Below are 18584 nucleotides of genomic sequence, written 5' to 3'. Positions count from 1 at the left end.
ATGCTGGATGCAAGTTTGCGGCGGACAAACACTGCTTCAGAAAGCTTGAGTGGTCAGGAGGGCACCGGCACCAGTCTGACCGGCTCTTGTTTCCGCCTACTAGATGTCTATGATATCTGCGAATATAAGCAACAGAGTTACCTCTACGTTGGTACATACTCAAAAGCGTATCAGGCTATGCTCTGCCAAGACAATCGTTAGCTGAAGCGATACGACGCTCTTCAAATGGGAACATCGTGGCTTGATACAGTTCAACAGGTCGTCTCGACAACTGAGCGTTGCAGAAGTCGTGTAAGTTGGAACAGAGACAAAATGTTGGAATGGTTAAAATGATTTCTACTACAAATATTCACAAAGAGGACATCCTCTCCCACAACCCTTCTAGACTTTAATTGTTGGTACAAGCTTTTCTCTCTCTTGGACCCCCATTTATACTCGCAGACCAATATCCTCAGCGTAGGGCAGCACAAACAGGTCACCGACAGTAGAGACGGTGGCCTTACCCTCGAGCATGGACTTGGCAGCCTAAACACAGAGTTATTAGTTTCGTGCATAGTTATAGTTGAAAGATTCAAACTTACAGCCTGGATAGACTCAGCGGAGACACCATCAATAGCCTTGGCGAGAGCGGCAGAGTCGTAAGGCTTGCCAGTGTTGACGATGCCGGTGCCGGCGAAGACAGCGCTGGGTGTTCGGAGCTCGTTCTGGCTGAAGAGGTTGAACTTGGCGTTGGCAACAGCCTTCTTGATATCCTCCTGGCTGGCCTTGCCGTCAGCGATGCTCTTGAGCACCTTGACAGCCTCCTCGGCACCCTTGCGAACTGAGGCGGCGGCACCGCTGAGCTGAACAGCAAGGAGACCGGCGTCGGAGTAGACGAGGTTGGAGGTGTTGACGGTCAGACCGGAAGTACCAGCAGTGGCCTTGGCCAGCATGCTGAAGCCAGGAGCCCACTTGACAGTAGACTGGCCACCGAGGAGAGCAGCCAGGACAGCGTTTTCAGGCTTGGCGGACTCGTAACCGGAACCGGGGAAGGCAATGACGATAGAGTTGCCGGCAGTGGAGTTTGTTCGCTGCTCACCACCAAAGTACTTGGTGGCCTCGGTCTTGAGGGTCTGGCCGCTTCGGGGGGTGGAGGGCACGTCGTTGAAGAATTGACCAACCCACTTGGAGAGGTTATCGGTAGAAGCACCGTCGGCGACGAGGGCAATGTTGGACTTGGCGTAAGCGACGTCGGCGTAGCTGGCGATGTACTCCTCGTTCATGTACTTCTGGTAGGGAGTCGATGAGCTGGGGAGAATGGAGGAACCGAGACCAGAGTGGAAAGCGATGGCGTGGGCGTTGTCGAGGGCGGTAGCGGCGACGTCGGCGTTGAGGACAGCCTGCTTGTGATGAAGAACACGCTCGACGTCCTCGTGGAATTCGTGGGCTAGTGAGAAGTCTTAGTATCCACAAGATCGATATGCAAGTACGCAATGGGTGTTTACTCACTGGTGTACTTGGTCATAGAGATGACCTCAGCGAGCAACTCAGTGAAGTAAGGCAGATCCTCACGGAGGAAGTTAGCCTCGACAACAACAGCCTCCCTGGAGTGGGAGGAAGCCAATTGACCACCGAGAAGCTCAGACTCGCGAGTGATGCGAAGGGCGGATCGTCGCTGAGTGTTCTACACAGAGCCGGCAAATTAGCTCAAGTCCCGGGTTTCGTCTTTGATGCTATCGTCTTCCTCACCTTGAAGGCAAACTCGGCAAGGCCAGCAGTGAGACCGGGGAGAGGCTGGTATCGAGTACCGGCCTTGGCAACAACGGCGAGCTTAGTGGTAGGGCCGTGAGCATCCCGCGAGGCGATCTTGAGGCCAGACGCATCCGAAGTCTCGTATGATCCGGTCGAAGCAGCGGCGGCGTATGTTCGTCGCTGGACGCGGCAGGACTGGCGGGCAGCCTGCTGCGCAGTTCGCGCAAGGGACGATCTCGAGATCATTTTCGCGGGTGATGGCGTAGGCAATTGGCAATCCTTCGGCCGTCTGGGTAAAGCAATTGATCTCCAAGAGAAGTGCCTCGTCGAAAAGGTCCCGTCTAATTTTCGGGCTACGGGGACGAAGAATCAATCACGTGACCCTCTCCGGTCAGCCATATTTGCACCCGCGGCATTGGCTCAGTATTGCTTCAGTGACCTTTGAGCCTGGCCCAGGCGCTGCAAAACCTGACTACCGGCTAATGGCGATGGAGGGGAAATCAACACTGGACGTGAGACTGCTACTGAGAGAACTGCATTTATTATTGCCAGTTTTCACAAACACTGACAACTTATACATGAGGAAAATATGTCATATGAGCCGCTGAATATGTCTTTATTAGCCAATTGGCTTCTATGCGATGGGAAAGTCAAAGGTTCTGGATGGAAGCCAAAATAAAGTAAACTAAGTGCTGGTATAAACCAACATAAAATAACCAGATTATTTAGGTTGCCTCTTGCTCTGGCCGCCATATTGAAGAAAAGACCTCAGGCACTGCACCCCACCTCCCGACTTACATCAGAGCCGCAGGCAGAAAATTAACTTAAACGATAGATGGGATCCATCCATTTGCGCCGAGAAAAAAAAGCACCAACCTTCTTGACTTCATCTTTACACTTCCACTTCCACTTCACAACCCGTGCTTTATTGATACCAAATTACTCGATATCTTACGGGTTCTTGGTTCCTTTCTTTCGCTATAGCTTTTTGCAAATCAATGACGCTGAGGTAGCAATTGGTGAGCTCTAGAGATAGTGAGAGGATCTCTAGGAGCAAGCAATGCTTGTTGTGAGTTTATGCATTTGACGACAAGATACGACTACTGACAAATCGCGAACAGACAAAACACGCTGCTGAGCTTTGTGCTCTTCTAGTTAACGACCTCCATGGCGAACTCCCTTCGGTACGCATGCTTTTTGCAACCCTATGTTATGGATATTAGTGAGGTCGTGGGGCTGACTTGATCGTCGCAAACAGCGAATCTTGAATGCGCTACTGACCAAAGGCCGCTCGACGATCGCGCAACTGATCCAATACACCTCTCTCACACCGAAGTACTTGCGAAATGGCCTCGCAGTCCTGATCCAACAAAACCTCCTTTACCATCATACAGACCCCAATACCAACGTCACGAGCTATCAAGCGAATGCAGATGCGTGCTACAACCTTGCTCGGTCAGGAAAGATTTTGTATATCATAGAAAATCAATATGGCATCGCCGAAAGAGAACTTGCCCAGACCCTGATGCAGCTGGGCCATGCGCGAATCGCAGATCTTTCCCAGGCTTTCGGCTCAAGAGCGCCCAAAGTCAATGGGCACACCAATGGCGACCATGACTCACACGACGGACTCATTGAGTCAGAAGGCCATCTGAACTCAGTCCTAGTTCGCCTGATTCGATCGGAAATTGTTGAGACGGTCCGGCCGGAAAGCTTTCGCAACCCTCAAGATGCGTATCGTGAGATCGAAGACGATGTTACCAAGCCTCGACCGGGCGAGAAAGTCACCAAGGGCAAGGCTGACGCCCAACGCGAGATCATTGATCGTACCAGGACTTGGAGGGACCAACCTAAAACACTTAAGCGTCAGCTTGATATGAGCGGAGGACCGAAACCGAAAAGAAGAAAACTCACTAATGGAGCATCGCAAAACGGCCATGACTACGATGCTCCGAAGCTGAATGTAAGAAAGCTTACCAACCATTACATGAATCTCGCTAACGAATCTAGCCGAACGTGATTGTCAGAATAAACTACGAGAGATGTTTGGTTGAGCTACGGAACCAGCGACTCGCCGAATTTGCAACGGAAATGCTTGGAGAAGTCACTGGCGAGGTCTATCGCACAGTTCTGGACCTCTTGACCTCGGATCTTCCTAGGTGCCGCCCAGATCCTCTACTCGATGAAATGGCGGCCGGTCAACAGCCGACCGTTACGACTATCGACATCTTCGAACACCTGGATGAAGACGTGAACGTGCAGGCCGGAATTGGCAAGACTCCAAGGGACAAAATTGATTCTCAGAGCGCCGAGAGGATCAGAGAGACTGTGCCGGACTCGGATGATGACTCAGATGACTCAGACGCCGGTCCTCCTGGCAGAAAAAAGACATTCGACGTTGATGAGGAAGATGATGATGAGTGGGCCGAGGACGACGAAGAACACGGTGCGACGAATGGGCAGCAGGAGAACAAAGTGAGATTCGAAGACGCTACAAATGGGAACGATAGCCGAATCTCGCAAATGCGTCGCCATCTTCTCTTACTTGCGGAAAGCAAGTACCCGTTCATTCGCCATTGTGGAATGTATGGCCGTGGACAATGGACCGTTGACTTTGACCGCCTGGTGAGCAAATTGCGAGAAACGGAGCTCGATGCTATTATTGAGCAGTCGCATGGCCGACATGGTCTACGTTTGACCCGCATTCTTCGAGAAAAGGGCAAGCTCGACGAGAAGATGCTTCCAGCCGCCGCACTCATGAAGAAGGGCGACGTGCAGGGTAAAATGCTGGCGATGCAGATGGCGGGCATAGTCGACGTGCAAGAAGTGCCGAAGGACAGCAGTCGGCTTGCCAATCGCACCTTGTTCTTTTGGTACTTCGACAAGGAGCGGGCCCAGACGCAGATACTGGATGATATATACAAAGCTATGCTCCGATGCTTGCAAACGCTTGAGGTCGAGCGCCACAAAGAACGCAACATCCTCTCATTCGTTGAGAGAAAGGACGTGCAGGGCAAAGAAGAAGAGGTCATGACGGCAGAGCATTACAATAAGTACAACACACATCTCGAGGTGCAGAATAAGCTGCTCGGGCAAGTCATGCGTTTGGATGAGTTGGTGTCTGTACTTCGCGACTACTGAATACTTAGGTGGTCTGATAGTTTGTCTAAAGTATAAAGTAATCAAGTTATTTCGTACCTCATACTAAGAACGGCGAGTTTCTTGTGACTTTAGGATAGCTACCTATGTGTTACATGGCGGATATTGATAAGATTGCTGTCTGTAGCATGCTGCCTAAATATTATCCCTTCTCAACCTGGTCGTGAATGATTCTTACAAGTCTCCCACATTCGTCACATATTTGATATCTCATTGGAATCCTCGGTCCTCGGCAGTCGTTTGTTTGACCGGGTTTGTTTCATTGACAGTAGCAAGAGGCACGGCTATATTAACCGATCATGGAGGCCGTTGTGTTTTTGGGAAGTCTCCGCATTATTGTCTAATGAAAACTAAGCAAGCACGAAGCATTGCTACAGAAAGAGAGGAGGAGTTTTAGCCTTATCATATACAATTACTGGATGTACCAGCGTTTATTCATGTAGAATCACACTCAAGGATTGAATTATACATAGCATGTTGTCGTGGTTATAGGGTATATCGCGATAAGATTTTTGTTCTCCAAATCATTGGAGGTAAGGCTAAGAGAGTGGGGCATAAAGATAAAGTGCCAGGAAGGGCTGTTGAGTCGAGATCATAAAAACGGGGCAGCTCAACCCAACCCAAAAGAGGAGGGAAAAAAAAAAAGCTCCTACGGTAACCGTCAAGGATAAGGACAGCTCCCCATCCCAGCTCCACGATTCTCGCCGACGTCGGTACAAGCGCAGACACACGCCAGAGTGATTTAGCAGGGATCCAACAAAAAATCCAGCCGTGGGACACCCGGGAACCAGAAAGAGAAAAGTGCATTGGACGATTGTTGGAAAAATTTCCATCTCTTGAGTCTTATACCCAAACTCCTGCCTCGCGACGAGCTCACCCATTCCTTCTTTTCACCTTTGCGACACTTTCGGGAGTTTCTGTTTTACGCAGTACCTTAATTAATTTTCCATCTTCCCCTCCATATCGTCAAAATGTCCCCTCCCGTTGCTTCTGGTCGCGAGAGAGAGTCCGGCCTGGCTCGTGTGCTCGGTTCCGGTATGTTTGCTATCAATTGAAACGCTTTTCACAACATTGTTTGGCGTCTCAAAAATCCATGGTAATATGCTAACAAGTTTCGATAGGCTCTGCTGGTATTGCTGAGCTGGCTGTCTTCCACCCTGTACGCAACCCCACGTCTCCGATGACCACTATCGAATGTCGCGATAATATTTCGAAATGTTCGCTAACCCCGCCATAAGGTCGACACCATTGCGAAGCGATTGATGAGCAACCAGAGTCGTGTAAGAAGCACCGCCCGTCTGGATTTTCGCGCATGGACAAGTCATTGATATATCTGCCTCTAGATCTCCGGTTCCAGCCAATTGAACCAAGTCATTTTCAAGGACAAGGCCTCCGCTCCCATCGGACGAAAGTTCGTCTCTCTGTTCCCTGGTCTGGGATACGCCGCCGGTTACAAGGTCCTCCAGCGAGTCTACAAGTATGGTGGTCAGCCCGTCGCTCGTGATTACCTGGCCAAGAACTATGGTGCCGACTTCGAGAATGCCTTTGGCAAGAAGACTGGCAAGGCCATTATGCACTCCACTGCTGGAAGGTATGATAAGATCGTCAACGTTTCTCACCGAGACAGGAGAACTAATGCGACCGCAGTTTGATTGGTATTGGTGAGATTGTTCTCCTGCCTCTCGATGTCCTCAAGATCAAGCGTCAGACAAACCCCGAGGCTTTCCGTGGCCGTGGTGTCCTCAAGATTGTTGCCGATGAGGGTTTCGGTCTGTACCGTGGTTGGGGTTGGACCGCCGCCCGTAACGCTCCCGGTTCGTTCGCTGTACGTATCATAACCTCCGATATCAATTGGATTGAAGAACTGACGCAATACAGCTTTTCGGTGGCTCTGCCTTCGCCAAGGAGTACCTCTTCCACCTCGAGGATTACAACAAGGCCAGCTGGTTCCAGAACTTTGTTGCTTCCATCGCTGGTGCCTCTGCCTCTCTCGTCGTTTCCGCTCCTCTCGATGTCATCAAGACCCGTATTCAGAACCGCAACTTCGAGAACCCCGAGAGTGGTTTCCGAATTCTTTCCAACATGGCCAAGAACGAGGGTGCTGGAGCTTTCTTCAAGGGACTTGTCCCCAAGGTACGTTTACAAGCATGGTCATGTTTGCGACCCGCCAACTGCCACCCCCACTTAAAGATAAAGAAGACGCTAATATATCTCCCTGCAGCTGCTTATGACTGGTCCCAAGCTGGTCTTCTCTTTCTGGCTTGCCCAGACTTTGATTCCCGCCTTTGACATTGCTTTCAAGAAGTAAAGATCGAAGTAGAACTGGAATTCATATTATAGATATACGAACCTAGATACCACCAATCTAGAGGAGATGACGGAGAAGGCTTAAAAGGGAGTTTAGACGGATCGGGTTATTTGTTGGTTTCCATTGCTACGATAGACATGCCGCACCGATATGGGAAGATCGGGCCTTGGGGGAAAAGATGGACTGATGAACTCAACTCTGTATAAAAGAAAGCGATTTGATTTGAAATGACAAACGTCACTCACCTACCTTGCACCGTAATTTAATTTACAGTGTTTCGATCGATGTGATCAGTACCGTCCGTTCGTTCATGGTTGTTTTTTCCCTCACCGTCACAGTTTGTTTGCAGTTACAGCCGCAGTGTCTAGACGGTCTCGATACAACCGCCAGCAAGGCCATGATCCCTGCCCTGTTGAGCGATGATGTATTTCATAGGTCTCTTGTTGCAAGGCGACCCTCAACCCCGTGGCGTGATCTGCTCTGTTGTGCGATAATCATTCGTCAATGATGGTCCATCTAAGCCGGGGGTCCGGTAAAAGCAACAGCCTAACGTCGAGTTAATTGTCGGTGCGGGTGGTTGCTGGGCAACACATCGGGCTCGAAACACAAATAAACCGGGTTGTGGCTGCGGCGACCGACAGTCCAAGACGGAGCTATAGTAGTGGCAGCTTCTCCCAGCAGCACCGTCGCAATCGCAATTAAACAAACAATGCAGCCCGCTTTGATGTTATAACTTCAATTCCTCTTACTTTGAGCATCTGCTGTTGCATTACACGTCTGATTATTTTACCACTTACTACTTGCTTGTTTGCTTGTTAGTTCTAACGATTATACCCCACCACTTCTACCATCTTCACCTTCACCGACGCTTTGCGTTGTAATATAATCATAGCGTGGCTGCGGCGCCGTCCGCATTCTTGTCATTGAGACAACTTCATTTTCACATACCATATCTCTCATCCAAGCAACCGGGCCAACCATGTCTGTATCGGAGAGAGACAGTTCCTACGACGGGGAGTTTCAGTTGAGACATCCCTACGCAGCTTCTTCAGATCCTAACCTTCGAGCTCTTGTTCCAATGTATGTTTTTTTGCGTATATCCTCATGCGTTTCTTGCGTCGACTAACAGGAAACAGGTGGGACAGCTCTGACCCCGAACGCTGTCCACCTCCGTTGCCTCTCAACCCGGGATCACCATTGACCTCTCGAGCCGGCACCTCGAGCGCCATTGCTTCAGCTCACGCCGCGCTTAACGAGCGAGCGCAGCAAAGCGCAATGGTTCCCGCAAAGAGAATTGAATCCCCCACAAAGGGACATCGCCGACTGCAGTCTTCAGTCCGTGATATCAGCATGATGATCGAGGGTGCTAGCGGCCACAACTCGCCATCACGATCTCCGGAACGTCAACAGCGGCCGGAGACACCTACTCGATCTACTGATGGACGACCAAACGATAGGGATTCTACGGTATCGAGCTCAACACCAGTACCAGGTCCTAGTTTGACACCCATCATGCGGCCGTCTGCTCGAAGACCACCACCTCAGAGCATCCTCGGCGAAAACACACCACCACAATCATCAACTATGCTTGCTCTTCAGCATATGAGCTCAACACCCTCCAAAGAATCAGAAAACCCCCTCTCTGACATCACAAACGGCGCGACAGCCATCTCAAAGGGCCCCCAGAACCTTGAGGCGCTATCCGACCAAATTCTCAGCCTGACTAGCATCGCTACAGGCCTTCAGAAGGAAATGTCTCAGTTGAGCCGACGCAGCAGGGACAACGCCACCGACCTTCTCAGTCTCAAGGAAGCAACAAACTCAAGAGACGAAGACATCCGAAGGAGTCTACGAGAACTTTTGGGGAGCCACGGTAATGCGGGTGACGGTCAAAACAGACTCCCTCCAGCTCGCGACCCCTTTGGTGGTTATTTCCTAGACAACAAGCCACACAATCTCTCCCCACCCAGCACAAGGGGGTTCCAGCTCCCTAGAATTCCTTCCCCCAAGAGCTTTGGCGACATTGAGCGAGGGTCTATTATCAGCACACCCTCGCTCGTGGGCTCAGAGGCCAATTCCTCCCTAGTTCTTCTAGAAAGAATTATTCGGGAGATGGGCACTAAGGAGGGACAAGAGTCACTTCTTGGTCGTCTGCAGGAAGTCTCAACCAAGCTCTCGGGCATGGCCACATCTCAGAAGCTTGATGAAGTCATTGACCAAGTCAGAGCTCAGTCTGAGCAAGCCATTATCCTGGGCAACGGCCTTGGGAGCCCCAATGCGAGCCGGTCTCGCAACCTCAGTTTTGAGTCAGAAGGTAGCAGTATGCCTGGTCAGGCGAGGAGCGCCGTTTCTCAGCGCGTTGAACGCATCATGAAGAATGAGGCTCGCAGAAATTCTGAGCCCTCGGCGAGGGGTTCTGATATCCTCAATGACGATCTGATGAGTATCATTCGATCTGTCAAGGACAGCGTCTCCCAAGGGGGAGGTCTCACTGCTGAGGTCAAAGCTCTCGTCCGTGAGTTGCGTGGCGAGGTTCTGGGTATGGGTCGTGAGATTGGCCGCCGCCTCGATCAACAAGCCTCCAAGAAGGGTGTCGAGGACCACGATACCCCCAGCAAGGATGAGGTCGCTCGTGTTATTGACGAAGGACTTGAGCAGATGAAGGACCAGCTCAACCACGTCCTTCGTGAACATAGACGCCAATCAGCTGCTTCAGTTAGCACCTCGAAGAGTGCCGTCGACTACCAGGAGATCTACAATGCTATGCGCGCCGCTATCCAAGATAACGAGGCGACCAAGAGCAACTTGCCTGACTTGAGCCGAGAAGACGTCATCGAAGCTGTCAGAGACGCCTGGGAGAACTACAGGCCTGAGATCGAAGTTCAGCAGATTGGTCTTGAACGCGATGAAGTCTTGGCTTGCTTGAAGCAAGGCCTGCAGGAGTACTCGCACCGCGGCGACCAACCCCCGGCCGCAACCAGGGATGAAGTTTTGACTGCTGTAGTCGAAGGCCTCCAGCACTACGTCCCGCCTCAAGTTGACCAACCCGCCACACTCTCTCGAGATGAGATCATCGACGCTGTTCGTGATTGTCTCGAAGAGTTCGAATTCCCTGTGGCCCCAGGTGCTGGTGCTGATTTCACTCATGAAGACATGGTACATGCCGTTAGGGAGGGTCTCCAAGATCTCGATGTTAACACCAGCCGCGCTCTTGTACCCGCTTCATCTGGCAACACTGATGATGTCAGTGATCGTCTTCGTGAGATTATGGAGTATCTGCGCAACGAGTTCAAGACAATGTCCGAAGAGGCAAAGGAGAACGTTGCCGCCAACGGCCGTGACACCGAGCAAGTCCTTGGCGCTACCAAGGATGGCTTTGAGAGCCTCCGACAGGCTATGGAGAGCTACGTCGACCGTGCCACAGGCGCTGCCGGTCAAGAAGAGTTCATGGACGATCTTCTAAAGTCTCTTGAAGATTTTAAGGACGAGATGGCAGGACTCGTCGAGACTACCAGCCAGGAGTCTCGAGACCAACTTCAGACTGAACTCGAAGGCCTTCGAGAAATCGTCAACTCCTCCATGATCCCTGCACCACCACCTCAGTCGAACAACACCGAGGTTCTTGAGGCTTTGAACACCGGCTTCAACAATTTGAGGCAGGAAGTTCTTCGACCACGCGCGGAGACAAGTGAGATCCTTGATGCTCTCAACGATGGCCTGAATGATCTTCGAGCTGGCATGGATCGAGTGACCAACAAGCCTACTGACTTGACCGCGAACGACGAAATTCTCGATGCTCTGAAGGCTGGTCTTGACTCTGTCCGCGCTGATATTGAGTCTATTCGCGACAGCAGCAACGATCGTGCTGTGACGACGCTCAACAATGCCGCTCCTGCGGCCAACGACGAGCTCCTCGAAGCCCTCAAGTCAGGACTCAGTGGTGTGCGAGCAGACCTCGAAGCCCTTCGTGATAGTCAAACTGAAAAGGCTGTTGCAGTTGTTGAGCCCAAGGAGAACGACGAGGTCCTCGAGGCTTTGAAGAACGGTCTCGATGCTCTCCGTGTTGACATTGAGGCTATTCGTGAGAACACATCCGAGAAGGCTGTTGCGAACGTCGACATCACATCCAACGACGATGTCATCGCCGCCGTCAAGACTGGGCTGGAATCTCTGCGAACTGATTTCGAAGCTGTCCGTGAAAGCAGTGAGAAAGCTATCGCTCCGGTCGACAACTCCTCTTCTAGTGCGGAGTTCGTTGAAGCCCTGAAGAATGGTCTCGAATCCCTTAAAGTCGATCTCGAGTCGGCTCGAGAGAAGAGTGACCAGACTTCGGAGGAGAACACCTCGAACGATGAGGTTATTGTCACTCTCAAGAATGGTCTCGATTCGTTACATGCTGAAATCGCTGCCCTTGCCAGCAAGGAGAAGTCTGTAGAGGTGGTGGAAAACACATCCAATGACGAAGTCATTGTCACCCTCAAGAACGGACTGGACTCCCTACATGCCGAGATCGCAGCCCTCGCGAGTCAGGAGAAGCCTGAGGCTTCAGACGAGAACACTTCCAATGATGAAGTCATTGTTACTCTCAAGAACGGACTCGATTCTCTTCACACTGATATCGAAGCCCTCACCGCCGCCCAGAAGTCTGCCATCCCAGCTGAAAGCACAACCAATGACCAAGTTATTGAGGCCCTCAAGACTGGTCTTGACTCTCTTCGAACTGAAATTGAGGGTCTGCAAGAAAGCAACCAGAAGGCATTGGCTCCTGTGGCTGATGCCAAGCCCAATGATGAGATCCTTGATGCTCTGAAGACTGGTCTCGAGTCTCTTCGCTCTGACATCGAAGCTCTCCGAGACACTAGCAGCGAGCGAGCCATCGCTCCTGCGGAGTCCGCATCCGATGAGAAGATCCTGGAAGCCCTCAAGACTGGTCTCGAATCAGTCCGATCCGACATCGAGGCTCTCCGGGATAGCAACGGAGAGCGGGCCCTTCTCGCTGTTGGGACAGCGAAGGCTGAGGATGGCGAATCTGGTGAGAGCATCAAGTCAGACGATGTCAAGAACCTCGAGGTCCTCATCGCTGGCCTTGCGATCAAGATTGACTCTGTCAAGTCCGAGAACGAAGGCGTGAAGAAGGATGATCTGTCTCGTATGGAGGAGCTTCTGCGAACAGTCCAGGACAGTGTTGATGAAATCGCCTCTCGAGAGACTCTCACACGATCCGTCTCAGTCAAGAAGAAGAAGGAGGAAGGAGCCGAAGAGCCTGCCAGTGAAATCCAAGGCGATGCCGAGGAGCCTGCGTCAAAGGAGGACATGCAAGCCATCGAGACGATTCTCCGCAACACCAAGGGCAAGCTCGACGATCTCATCGAAGGCGAGCAGGCTGTTCGCAAGGACCACATCGACAACGTGGAGGCCCTTCTACTGGAGACACGGGAGACCATGGGAACTCTCACTACTCAATTGGAGACTGTCTCGCGCAAGGAAGAGGTCACAGCCTTGGAGTCTCTTCTCACCCAGGTTTCAGCTGGACTCGATGAGATCAAGGAACAAGCCACCAAGGAAAGCGAGAACCCAGAAAAGGTTTCCAAGGGTGATGTCGAAGCCGTTGAGGCTTTGGCCCTTGAGATCAAGACGGCCCTTGAAGGCTTTACCAGCACTGATCTTGCTCTCCTCGCCCGCAAGGAAGACGTCACCAACCTGGAGGCCCTTCTTGTGAAGAAGGAAGATCTTGCAGGCCTCGAGACCATCGTCAAGGAGTTCCAGGAGAAGCTCGACACGACGGTGGACGCCCAGACCAAGGCCATTGCTGTTCGCGATGAGGAAAGCACTTCTGTTGGCGACCGTGTCACCGAAGTCAAGACCTTCCTCGAGGAGTTCCAAGGTGCAATCAACACTAAGCTCGAAGAGGGCTCCACTGGTGTTGAGGGCGTTAGCAAGCTTCTTGAATCTATGGGCGAGAAGATTGACAAGAACGAGAATGTTCACCAGGACCTCAAAGACATGCTTGATACAATCAAGGCTGAGTTTGAGGACTCCAAGGCTGTCGTGTCTGGTGTCAAGATTGAGTCCAATGAGAAGCTCTCAGAGGCCACGGAAACTCTGGGTAGCAAGATCGACGAGAAGATCAGTGAGCTCGTAGAGAAGTACGAGACTCTCCAGACTACCCTTGATGAACGAAGCAAGGTCACTGAGGCTCGAGATGAGGCTATGGAGGCAGCCGTCGTTGGTTCCAAGTCTGTCACAGACGAGCTCAAGCTTCTTATTGATACTCTTGGCTCAACTGTCACCGATTCGCTCGAGAAGATGGAGGAGGCTTCCAAGACTGTTTTCACCAAGGTCGAGGAGCTCGGCACTCGCACGGAGGAGACTCACACCGAGGACAAGGCTGAGCATCAGCAGACCCGTGATCAGATCACGGAGACCTTGACCGCCGTTGAAGGGTTGAAGGGAGAAGTCAGCGAATCGCACCCCAAGATTCTCGAATCTGTCAAGGACATTCTCCTTCTCATTGGCGAGCACTACGAGCACTCCAAGTCTTCCACAACTGAGATCCAGGACAAGATTCTTGAGCACAAGTCTCCCGAGGAGCTCATGACGCTTTTGACATTGTTGACTGACGACAAATACAACAACACTCAAGTCCATGAGAAGCTTGATAAACTTATTGAGCAGATCTACAATGACTCAGAGGTCAAGGAGCGTCTCGACAAGATCATTGAGGAGAAGTACAACGATGCCGAGGTTCGCGAGAAGTTGGACAAGATTATCGAGGAGAAGTACGATGATGCCCCGGTCCATGAGAAGCTCGCTACCATCATTGAGTCCAAGTATGACGACTCGGAAGTCAAGGAGCGTCTCGACAAGATCATCGAAGAGAAGTACAACGACGCCGAGGTTCGTGAGAAGTTGGACAAGATCATCGAGGAGAAGTACGACGACGCTGAGGTGCGTGCTAGACTTGACAAGATCATCGAGGAGAAGTATGACGATGCTCCTGTCAAGGAAATGCTGGGCACAATTATCGAGCAGAAGTACGACGACACACCTGTTCGTGACAAGTTGGACTTGATCATGGATGGCAAGTATGATGACACTATTGTTCGTGAGAAGCTCGACCTTGTCTTGGATGGACGATACGACGACGCCGTGGTGCAAGAGAAGCTTGACAAGCTTGTAGACCACACCGCTGTCGCTGATCAGGCCTTTACTCGCCTCGACACCCTTGACAAGGTCCATGCCTCGGTTCTCAAGACAGCCTCTGAGATCTCCGACTTTCTGCATTCTCAGAAGAGACGCATCGAGAAGGCCCACGAGGATCATACCAGGCATCTTCAAGAAACCATGGCGTCTGTTGAGCGCAAGCTGGCGGAGAAAGATCACGTGGAAACTGCTGTCTTGAGCCTTCGAGACGAGGAGCTGAGACTTCGCCAGAGTGTTATGAGCCTCCGAACGGAACAAGAGAGTCTGATCCGTCAAAAGACACGCCTGACTGGTGATGTCTCATCACTCGAGACTGCGCTCAGTATGCGCAAGGAGGAGCTCTACGATATGGAGTCTCGCGCCGAGAACTTGGAGCGTCGTATTCTCGAGGGTGTGATGGACCATTCTCGAGTCCTCCTCATGTCCAAGGCGAAACGAAGCGGTAGCGACGCTATGAGCCGCAAGCGCGTCAGAAAGCCTACCGAGGAGGAGTCTCACCAAGATGGTCACAAGTCCATGGTGGGTATGGCACTCAACGCGAAGCGCAACTTGGCGGCCCCTGCACAAGCAGGTCGACGAATCGTTTCGCTCAGTCAGATTAACAACAACGTGGCGACTGGAGGTGTTAAGCGCAGCCAAAGTGTACGAACTCCCGCCGGCGGTGCTAAACCATACCGCAAGCGAAGCTGGGGAGGTGGCCTCGACTTGGCCGACAACGACAAGGAGAACTCAGTCAACGAGACCGTCGAAGAGGTGGATGAGGCAGCTGATGTCAAGCCGGGCTTGACTGCGGAGACAATCGAGGTTCCTGCAGAAGAGACAATAGTTCTCGAACCTGAAATCAATGGTGAGGGCAGTGAGCGAGGTGACAGCGACAACGAGACGCTAAGACGGAGTAGCAGGGGCACCGTGATCACAAACAGCACGGATATGTATACGGACGGCGACAGCTACAGCGAATACAGCTATACCGAGAGCGAATGGACGGAAAGCAACGTCGGCACTGACGTAGCATCGGTTCAAGGCAACGAAGTGGTGGTTTTCGACAACTAACGAACGTACGGACGGCGACAAGTCTGTCTAATCTGATTTTATTAACCGGGATACCATTCATGTTTTTGTTTGAAGGAAAAGAAAGGACTTGACGAAGATGGAAACACGAGTTTACTTTGGTCAAGTTTATGGGTATGGGCATCTGATTAATGGGAGCGTTTCGGTCTGGCATGGGTTTGATGAGTTTAGGTTAATCGTCTCTCGTCTTTTTTGTTGACGGTTTGCTACGAGTGTTATTATGAGCATATGTTTTGTTTGATAGTTTTAGCTGCAAAAGGAATTTACGAATCAATACCTTTGTAACCATTGTTCTTTGACTCTCCGATATGGTGAATAATGCTTTGACTGTAGTCTAATATTGTCTCGACTGCGGTTCTGAGTATCTAGGCGCATCAGCTGGCTCAATGCGCTGACCCGCTTTACCCTCTATCTTATCAGCCATTAGAAGGACCCCTCCAGTGACCGCGTCCATCTAAAACAAACATTCAATCCGTGACAAACCATCCACGACAATTCCCTGTGCCTTGCGTTCTTTACGCGTGTTTGGTTGAATAAATCGACCAACATGGACCAGACTCAAGCAGGCGGTCTTCTTGACCCGCCTGAGCTCACACCGCTCGAACAAGAGGTTCTGGACGAGTACGAACGACTGGCCGACAACATGAACAAAGTACGCCTACGTGATCATCATCTCTTACACCGAGCAAGTAGTTGCTAACAGGGTTCACAGCTGGCAACAATTCTCGAACATCTTGCCTCGAACCCCAGCTCAGAAATCCTTGATGGCCTTCGCGAACTCGAGCGCAAAACGAGCTTGGCCTTTACGTTACTCAAAGCCAGTGTGTACAGCATAGTCTTGCAGCAGGAGATTGATTGGGGTGATGGCTCGCAGGCGCAGTAAACAGAAACAGATCAAAATAGAGAGAGCATTTGGCGCAAGAGAATAGGATTGATACCCGGCGCAATACGACACGAGAAACGACCGTCATCACAAGATAATAAAAACAATTGATATGATTTTCCAAGTGATGTTACATCATCTCATCTACTTCTTTTACCACATCAAGGGACATCAGCGGAGAAAAATCCTCCATTACAGGCTACATATACATGATTTCTTTTGGTAGTACAAGATGGTGCGTGAGAGTGTGGGTGTGGGTTTAGTTTAATATACAGCTCCTCCGTAGTACACCTTGCGCACATCTACCAACTTCTTGCCTCGGCCGATAGCGATCTGCTCGGGGTCGGGCTGGTTGGTGAGTGCTTGGTAGGCCGCCTTGACCGAGTTCATGGGGTTCTTGGACCGGGGCATGCGGGCAGCAATGTCGTGAATACCGGCAGCACGGCACATTTCGAAGATACGGTGGGGGCATCGAAGACCGAAGCCTGCGACATTGGTTAGTGTATGTACTTTAGCATTGATATATGAAAACGTACCAGGAGGTCGAGCCATCAACTCAACGACAGTGCCGGAGATCTTGGAAGACACGTTACCGTAGATGGTACGGTTTTCGTATCGGCGAACAGGCTTCATGTTGCGAATAGCCAACATCTGAGCTGTCTCCTCAGCCACACCAGGCTCAGTGGACTTGGCCATTCCGAGACCCAGACGGCCGTTGCCGTTACCAGCAATGGCAACAACAGAAGTGCTGCGGACCTTACCCAGACGAGTCTGGTTAGAGACCCATCGAGTCACAAGACCCTTCGTGAGCAGCGAGCGGATCTCCTTGAGGGTCATGCCCGTCAGGCGCTTGATCTCCTGGTACTTACCAGAATCGTCCTGACCTTGATCCTCGGGGTCAACGGCATGCTTGTACAGGCCCTTGACACCAGGAACCTTGCCCAGGTCAGGTGCCTCAGCTGTGTATGTGCGATCGACACCGGCGGGGCCGTCCTGGATGAGCTCAAGATTCGAGGGCTCAACTTCACCCTGGCTTCCGAAACCAACAATCTTGTCGAGCTCAGACTTCCATGCATCATCAACAGCCTCATCAAGCTTCTCAGCTTGAGAGCGGGTCATGAATTCAGGACCCTTATCGTTGGCAGTAGGCTCAGGGCCGTCCTCGGCGATAATGTAACGCTTAATCAGCTCTGGGTCCTTCTCAATATCCTTGAGCTCCTCCTCGGTAAGGTCTATCAAATCCTCGCCTTGGCTCTCCTTGACACGCCGCAATGCCCGAACCATGGCACGGGTAAGTTGGTCGCTTGTCTTCTTGTCGGTAATCTTCCTCATGTTCTCTCCGTAGTTATCGATCCATTGGTTCTTGTCGGGCCATTGCACCTCCCTCGGAGTGCCCTCAATCTCGGGCTTGATATCGTAGCGGGGGTCAAGCGTTGTGTAATCCTCGATGTAGGTGGGCTTGTAAGGATCGTCACGTATACGACCCTGAATGATCATATCTTCGGGACTGACAGCCTTTTCACCCAATTCGATAGCCTCGAGCTGCTCTGCCGTGTAAGAGGCCCTCATTTTCTCCAAATCCTTCTTGCTCAACTCGCCGAACTTGTCCTGCTTGTACTGTTCCATCTTGCTGGTATGTTCGCCCGACTCCTTAATCAATCCTAGCTCCTGAGCGGTGACATTTCGGAATCGAGACTTGCGCTTAGACCGGGGTGCCGAGCTGTGAAATTGACTGCATGGGATGACGGGGACGGTGACGGAGGTTGAGGCTGTTCGGGATGAGGCGATGCACCTGCCGAGGAGGTTGCGCGCCGGACGTGCGACGCTCATGGTCGGCAGGAGTCGGGGGATTATCGATTCGAGAAAGGGTCCAGCGACGGAGGAGGAGGAGGTTGAGTTTTGGCGTCGCTCTCTCGCTCTCTATATCTCTCTCCCACACGAGCTCGAGATTTTTTTGGGACCCAGGAAATGGATCTCAATTGACAAGTTCCCCATGCGGCTAGCGGCTGAAGACTACCAGGGAGCCAATCAGACAAGGTTTCAACAAGAAGGTGCGTGCAAATTGCACAACCGTCTCAGGAACTTCCATTCTCCGGGATAGAATCACGTGCTGTAGGAATGCTTGTTTAAACCAACTTCATGTCGACATATCAAAGCCAGCAATAAGTCGCTACATTATACCTGCTAGTATAGCAATTCAATTCTTAACTGGGTAGATCCGTGGTAAAT

The 18584-nt window shown here is 51.5% G+C and overlaps 6 protein-coding genes across 6 annotated transcripts; 4 read left to right on the top strand and 2 right to left on the bottom strand.

Moving 5' to 3' along the window:
• Positions 1–306: 306 nt before the first annotated feature.
• B0J16DRAFT_277667 (Metalloenzyme, LuxS/M16 peptidase-like protein) lies at positions 307–2036 on the bottom strand. Its single transcript, XM_046123813.1, has 4 exons — positions 1729–2036; positions 1489–1663; positions 582–1426; positions 307–525 (listed from the first exon to the last, which is right to left on the bottom strand). Exons 1-4 carry the CDS (start codon positions 1975–1977, stop codon positions 430–432), a joined length of 1365 nt encoding a protein of 454 aa, XP_045988416.1. The 5' UTR covers positions 1978–2036; the 3' UTR covers positions 307–429.
• Positions 2037–2569: 533 nt separating this feature from the next.
• B0J16DRAFT_326656 (RNA polymerase III subunit RPC82-domain-containing protein) lies at positions 2570–4945 on the top strand. Its single transcript, XM_046126032.1, has 4 exons — positions 2570–2800; positions 2853–2915; positions 2990–3694; positions 3742–4945. The coding sequence occupies exons 1-4, from the start codon at positions 2792–2794 to the stop codon at positions 4870–4872; spliced, it is 1908 nt and encodes a 635-aa protein (XP_045988415.1). The 5' UTR covers positions 2570–2791; the 3' UTR covers positions 4873–4945.
• Positions 4946–5430: 485 nt separating this feature from the next.
• B0J16DRAFT_326655 (mitochondrial carrier domain-containing protein) lies at positions 5431–7568 on the top strand. Its single transcript, XM_046126031.1, has 7 exons — positions 5431–5925; positions 6012–6049; positions 6129–6170; positions 6234–6481; positions 6538–6715; positions 6769–7023; positions 7112–7568. The coding sequence occupies exons 1-7, from the start codon at positions 5862–5864 to the stop codon at positions 7196–7198; spliced, it is 912 nt and encodes a 303-aa protein (XP_045988414.1). The 5' UTR covers positions 5431–5861; the 3' UTR covers positions 7199–7568.
• A 338-nt stretch (positions 7569–7906) lies between these two features.
• B0J16DRAFT_326652 (uncharacterized protein) lies at positions 7907–15757 on the top strand. Its single transcript, XM_046126030.1, has 2 exons — positions 7907–8278; positions 8335–15757. The coding sequence occupies exons 1-2, from the start codon at positions 8178–8180 to the stop codon at positions 15452–15454; spliced, it is 7221 nt and encodes a 2406-aa protein (XP_045988413.1). The 5' UTR covers positions 7907–8177; the 3' UTR covers positions 15455–15757.
• B0J16DRAFT_295455 (DASH complex subunit Dad3-domain-containing protein) lies at positions 15757–16469 on the top strand. Its single transcript, XM_046124420.1, has 2 exons — positions 15757–16124; positions 16185–16469. The coding sequence occupies exons 1-2, from the start codon at positions 16020–16022 to the stop codon at positions 16353–16355; spliced, it is 276 nt and encodes a 91-aa protein (XP_045988412.1). The 5' UTR covers positions 15757–16019; the 3' UTR covers positions 16356–16469.
• B0J16DRAFT_295452 (uncharacterized protein) lies at positions 16470–18568 on the bottom strand. Its single transcript, XM_046124419.1, has 2 exons — positions 16892–18568; positions 16470–16840 (listed from the first exon to the last, which is right to left on the bottom strand). The coding sequence occupies exons 1-2, from the start codon at positions 18183–18185 to the stop codon at positions 16620–16622; spliced, it is 1515 nt and encodes a 504-aa protein (XP_045988411.1). The 5' UTR covers positions 18186–18568; the 3' UTR covers positions 16470–16619.
• Between the last annotated feature and the right edge of the window lie 16 nt (positions 18569–18584).

This window comes from Fusarium flagelliforme, assembly GCF_020744385.1.
Source record: "Fusarium flagelliforme strain FIESC 12 MPI-CAGE-AA-0113 chromosome Unknown B0J16scaffold_1, whole genome shotgun sequence".
NCBI lineage: Eukaryota > Fungi > Ascomycota > Sordariomycetes > Hypocreales > Nectriaceae > Fusarium > Fusarium flagelliforme.
Note: the sequence above shows the minus strand (reverse complement) of the source record. Positions and strands in the feature narration are given on the sequence as shown.

What these genes read in the sequence shown, in the direction of transcription:
- B0J16DRAFT_277667 (XM_046123813.1), bottom strand. Translation starts at nt 1,977, where the DNA reads ATGATCTCGAGATCGTCCCTTGCGCGAACTGCGCAGCAGGCTGCCCGC. An exon ending in CTCTATGACCAAGTACACCA is followed by an intron (nt 1,427 to 1,488) that starts GTGAGTAAACAC and finishes ACTTCTCACTAG; the next exon opens with CCCACGAATTCCACGAGGAC. An exon ending in CCGCTGAGTCTATCCAGGCT is followed by an intron (nt 526 to 581) that starts GTAAGTTTGAAT and finishes CTCTGTGTTTAG; the next exon opens with GCTGCCAAGTCCATGCTCGA.
- B0J16DRAFT_326656 (XM_046126032.1), top strand. An exon ending in TCCATGGCGAACTCCCTTCG is followed by an intron (nt 2,916 to 2,989) that starts GTACGCATGCTT and finishes CGTCGCAAACAG; the next exon opens with CGAATCTTGAATGCGCTACT. An exon ending in ACGATGCTCCGAAGCTGAAT is followed by an intron (nt 3,695 to 3,741) that starts GTAAGAAAGCTT and finishes TAACGAATCTAG; the next exon opens with CCGAACGTGATTGTCAGAAT.
- B0J16DRAFT_326655 (XM_046126031.1), top strand. Translation starts at nt 5,862, where the DNA reads ATGTCCCCTCCCGTTGCTTCTGGTCGCGAGAGAGAGTCCGGCCTGGCT. An exon ending in ATGCACTCCACTGCTGGAAG is followed by an intron (nt 6,482 to 6,537) that starts GTATGATAAGAT and finishes ATGCGACCGCAG; the next exon opens with TTTGATTGGTATTGGTGAGA. An exon ending in TCAAGGGACTTGTCCCCAAG is followed by an intron (nt 7,024 to 7,111) that starts GTACGTTTACAA and finishes ATCTCCCTGCAG; the next exon opens with CTGCTTATGACTGGTCCCAA.
- B0J16DRAFT_326652 (XM_046126030.1), top strand. Translation starts at nt 8,178, where the DNA reads ATGTCTGTATCGGAGAGAGACAGTTCCTACGACGGGGAGTTTCAGTTG. An exon ending in CTTCGAGCTCTTGTTCCAAT is followed by an intron (nt 8,279 to 8,334) that starts GTATGTTTTTTT and finishes AACAGGAAACAG; the next exon opens with GTGGGACAGCTCTGACCCCG.
- B0J16DRAFT_295455 (XM_046124420.1), top strand. Translation starts at nt 16,020, where the DNA reads ATGGACCAGACTCAAGCAGGCGGTCTTCTTGACCCGCCTGAGCTCACA. An exon ending in TGGCCGACAACATGAACAAA is followed by an intron (nt 16,125 to 16,184) that starts GTACGCCTACGT and finishes CAGGGTTCACAG; the next exon opens with CTGGCAACAATTCTCGAACA.
- B0J16DRAFT_295452 (XM_046124419.1), bottom strand. Translation starts at nt 18,185, where the DNA reads ATGAGCGTCGCACGTCCGGCGCGCAACCTCCTCGGCAGGTGCATCGCC. An exon ending in GTTGATGGCTCGACCTCCTG is followed by an intron (nt 16,841 to 16,891) that starts GTACGTTTTCAT and finishes CCAATGTCGCAG; the next exon opens with GCTTCGGTCTTCGATGCCCC.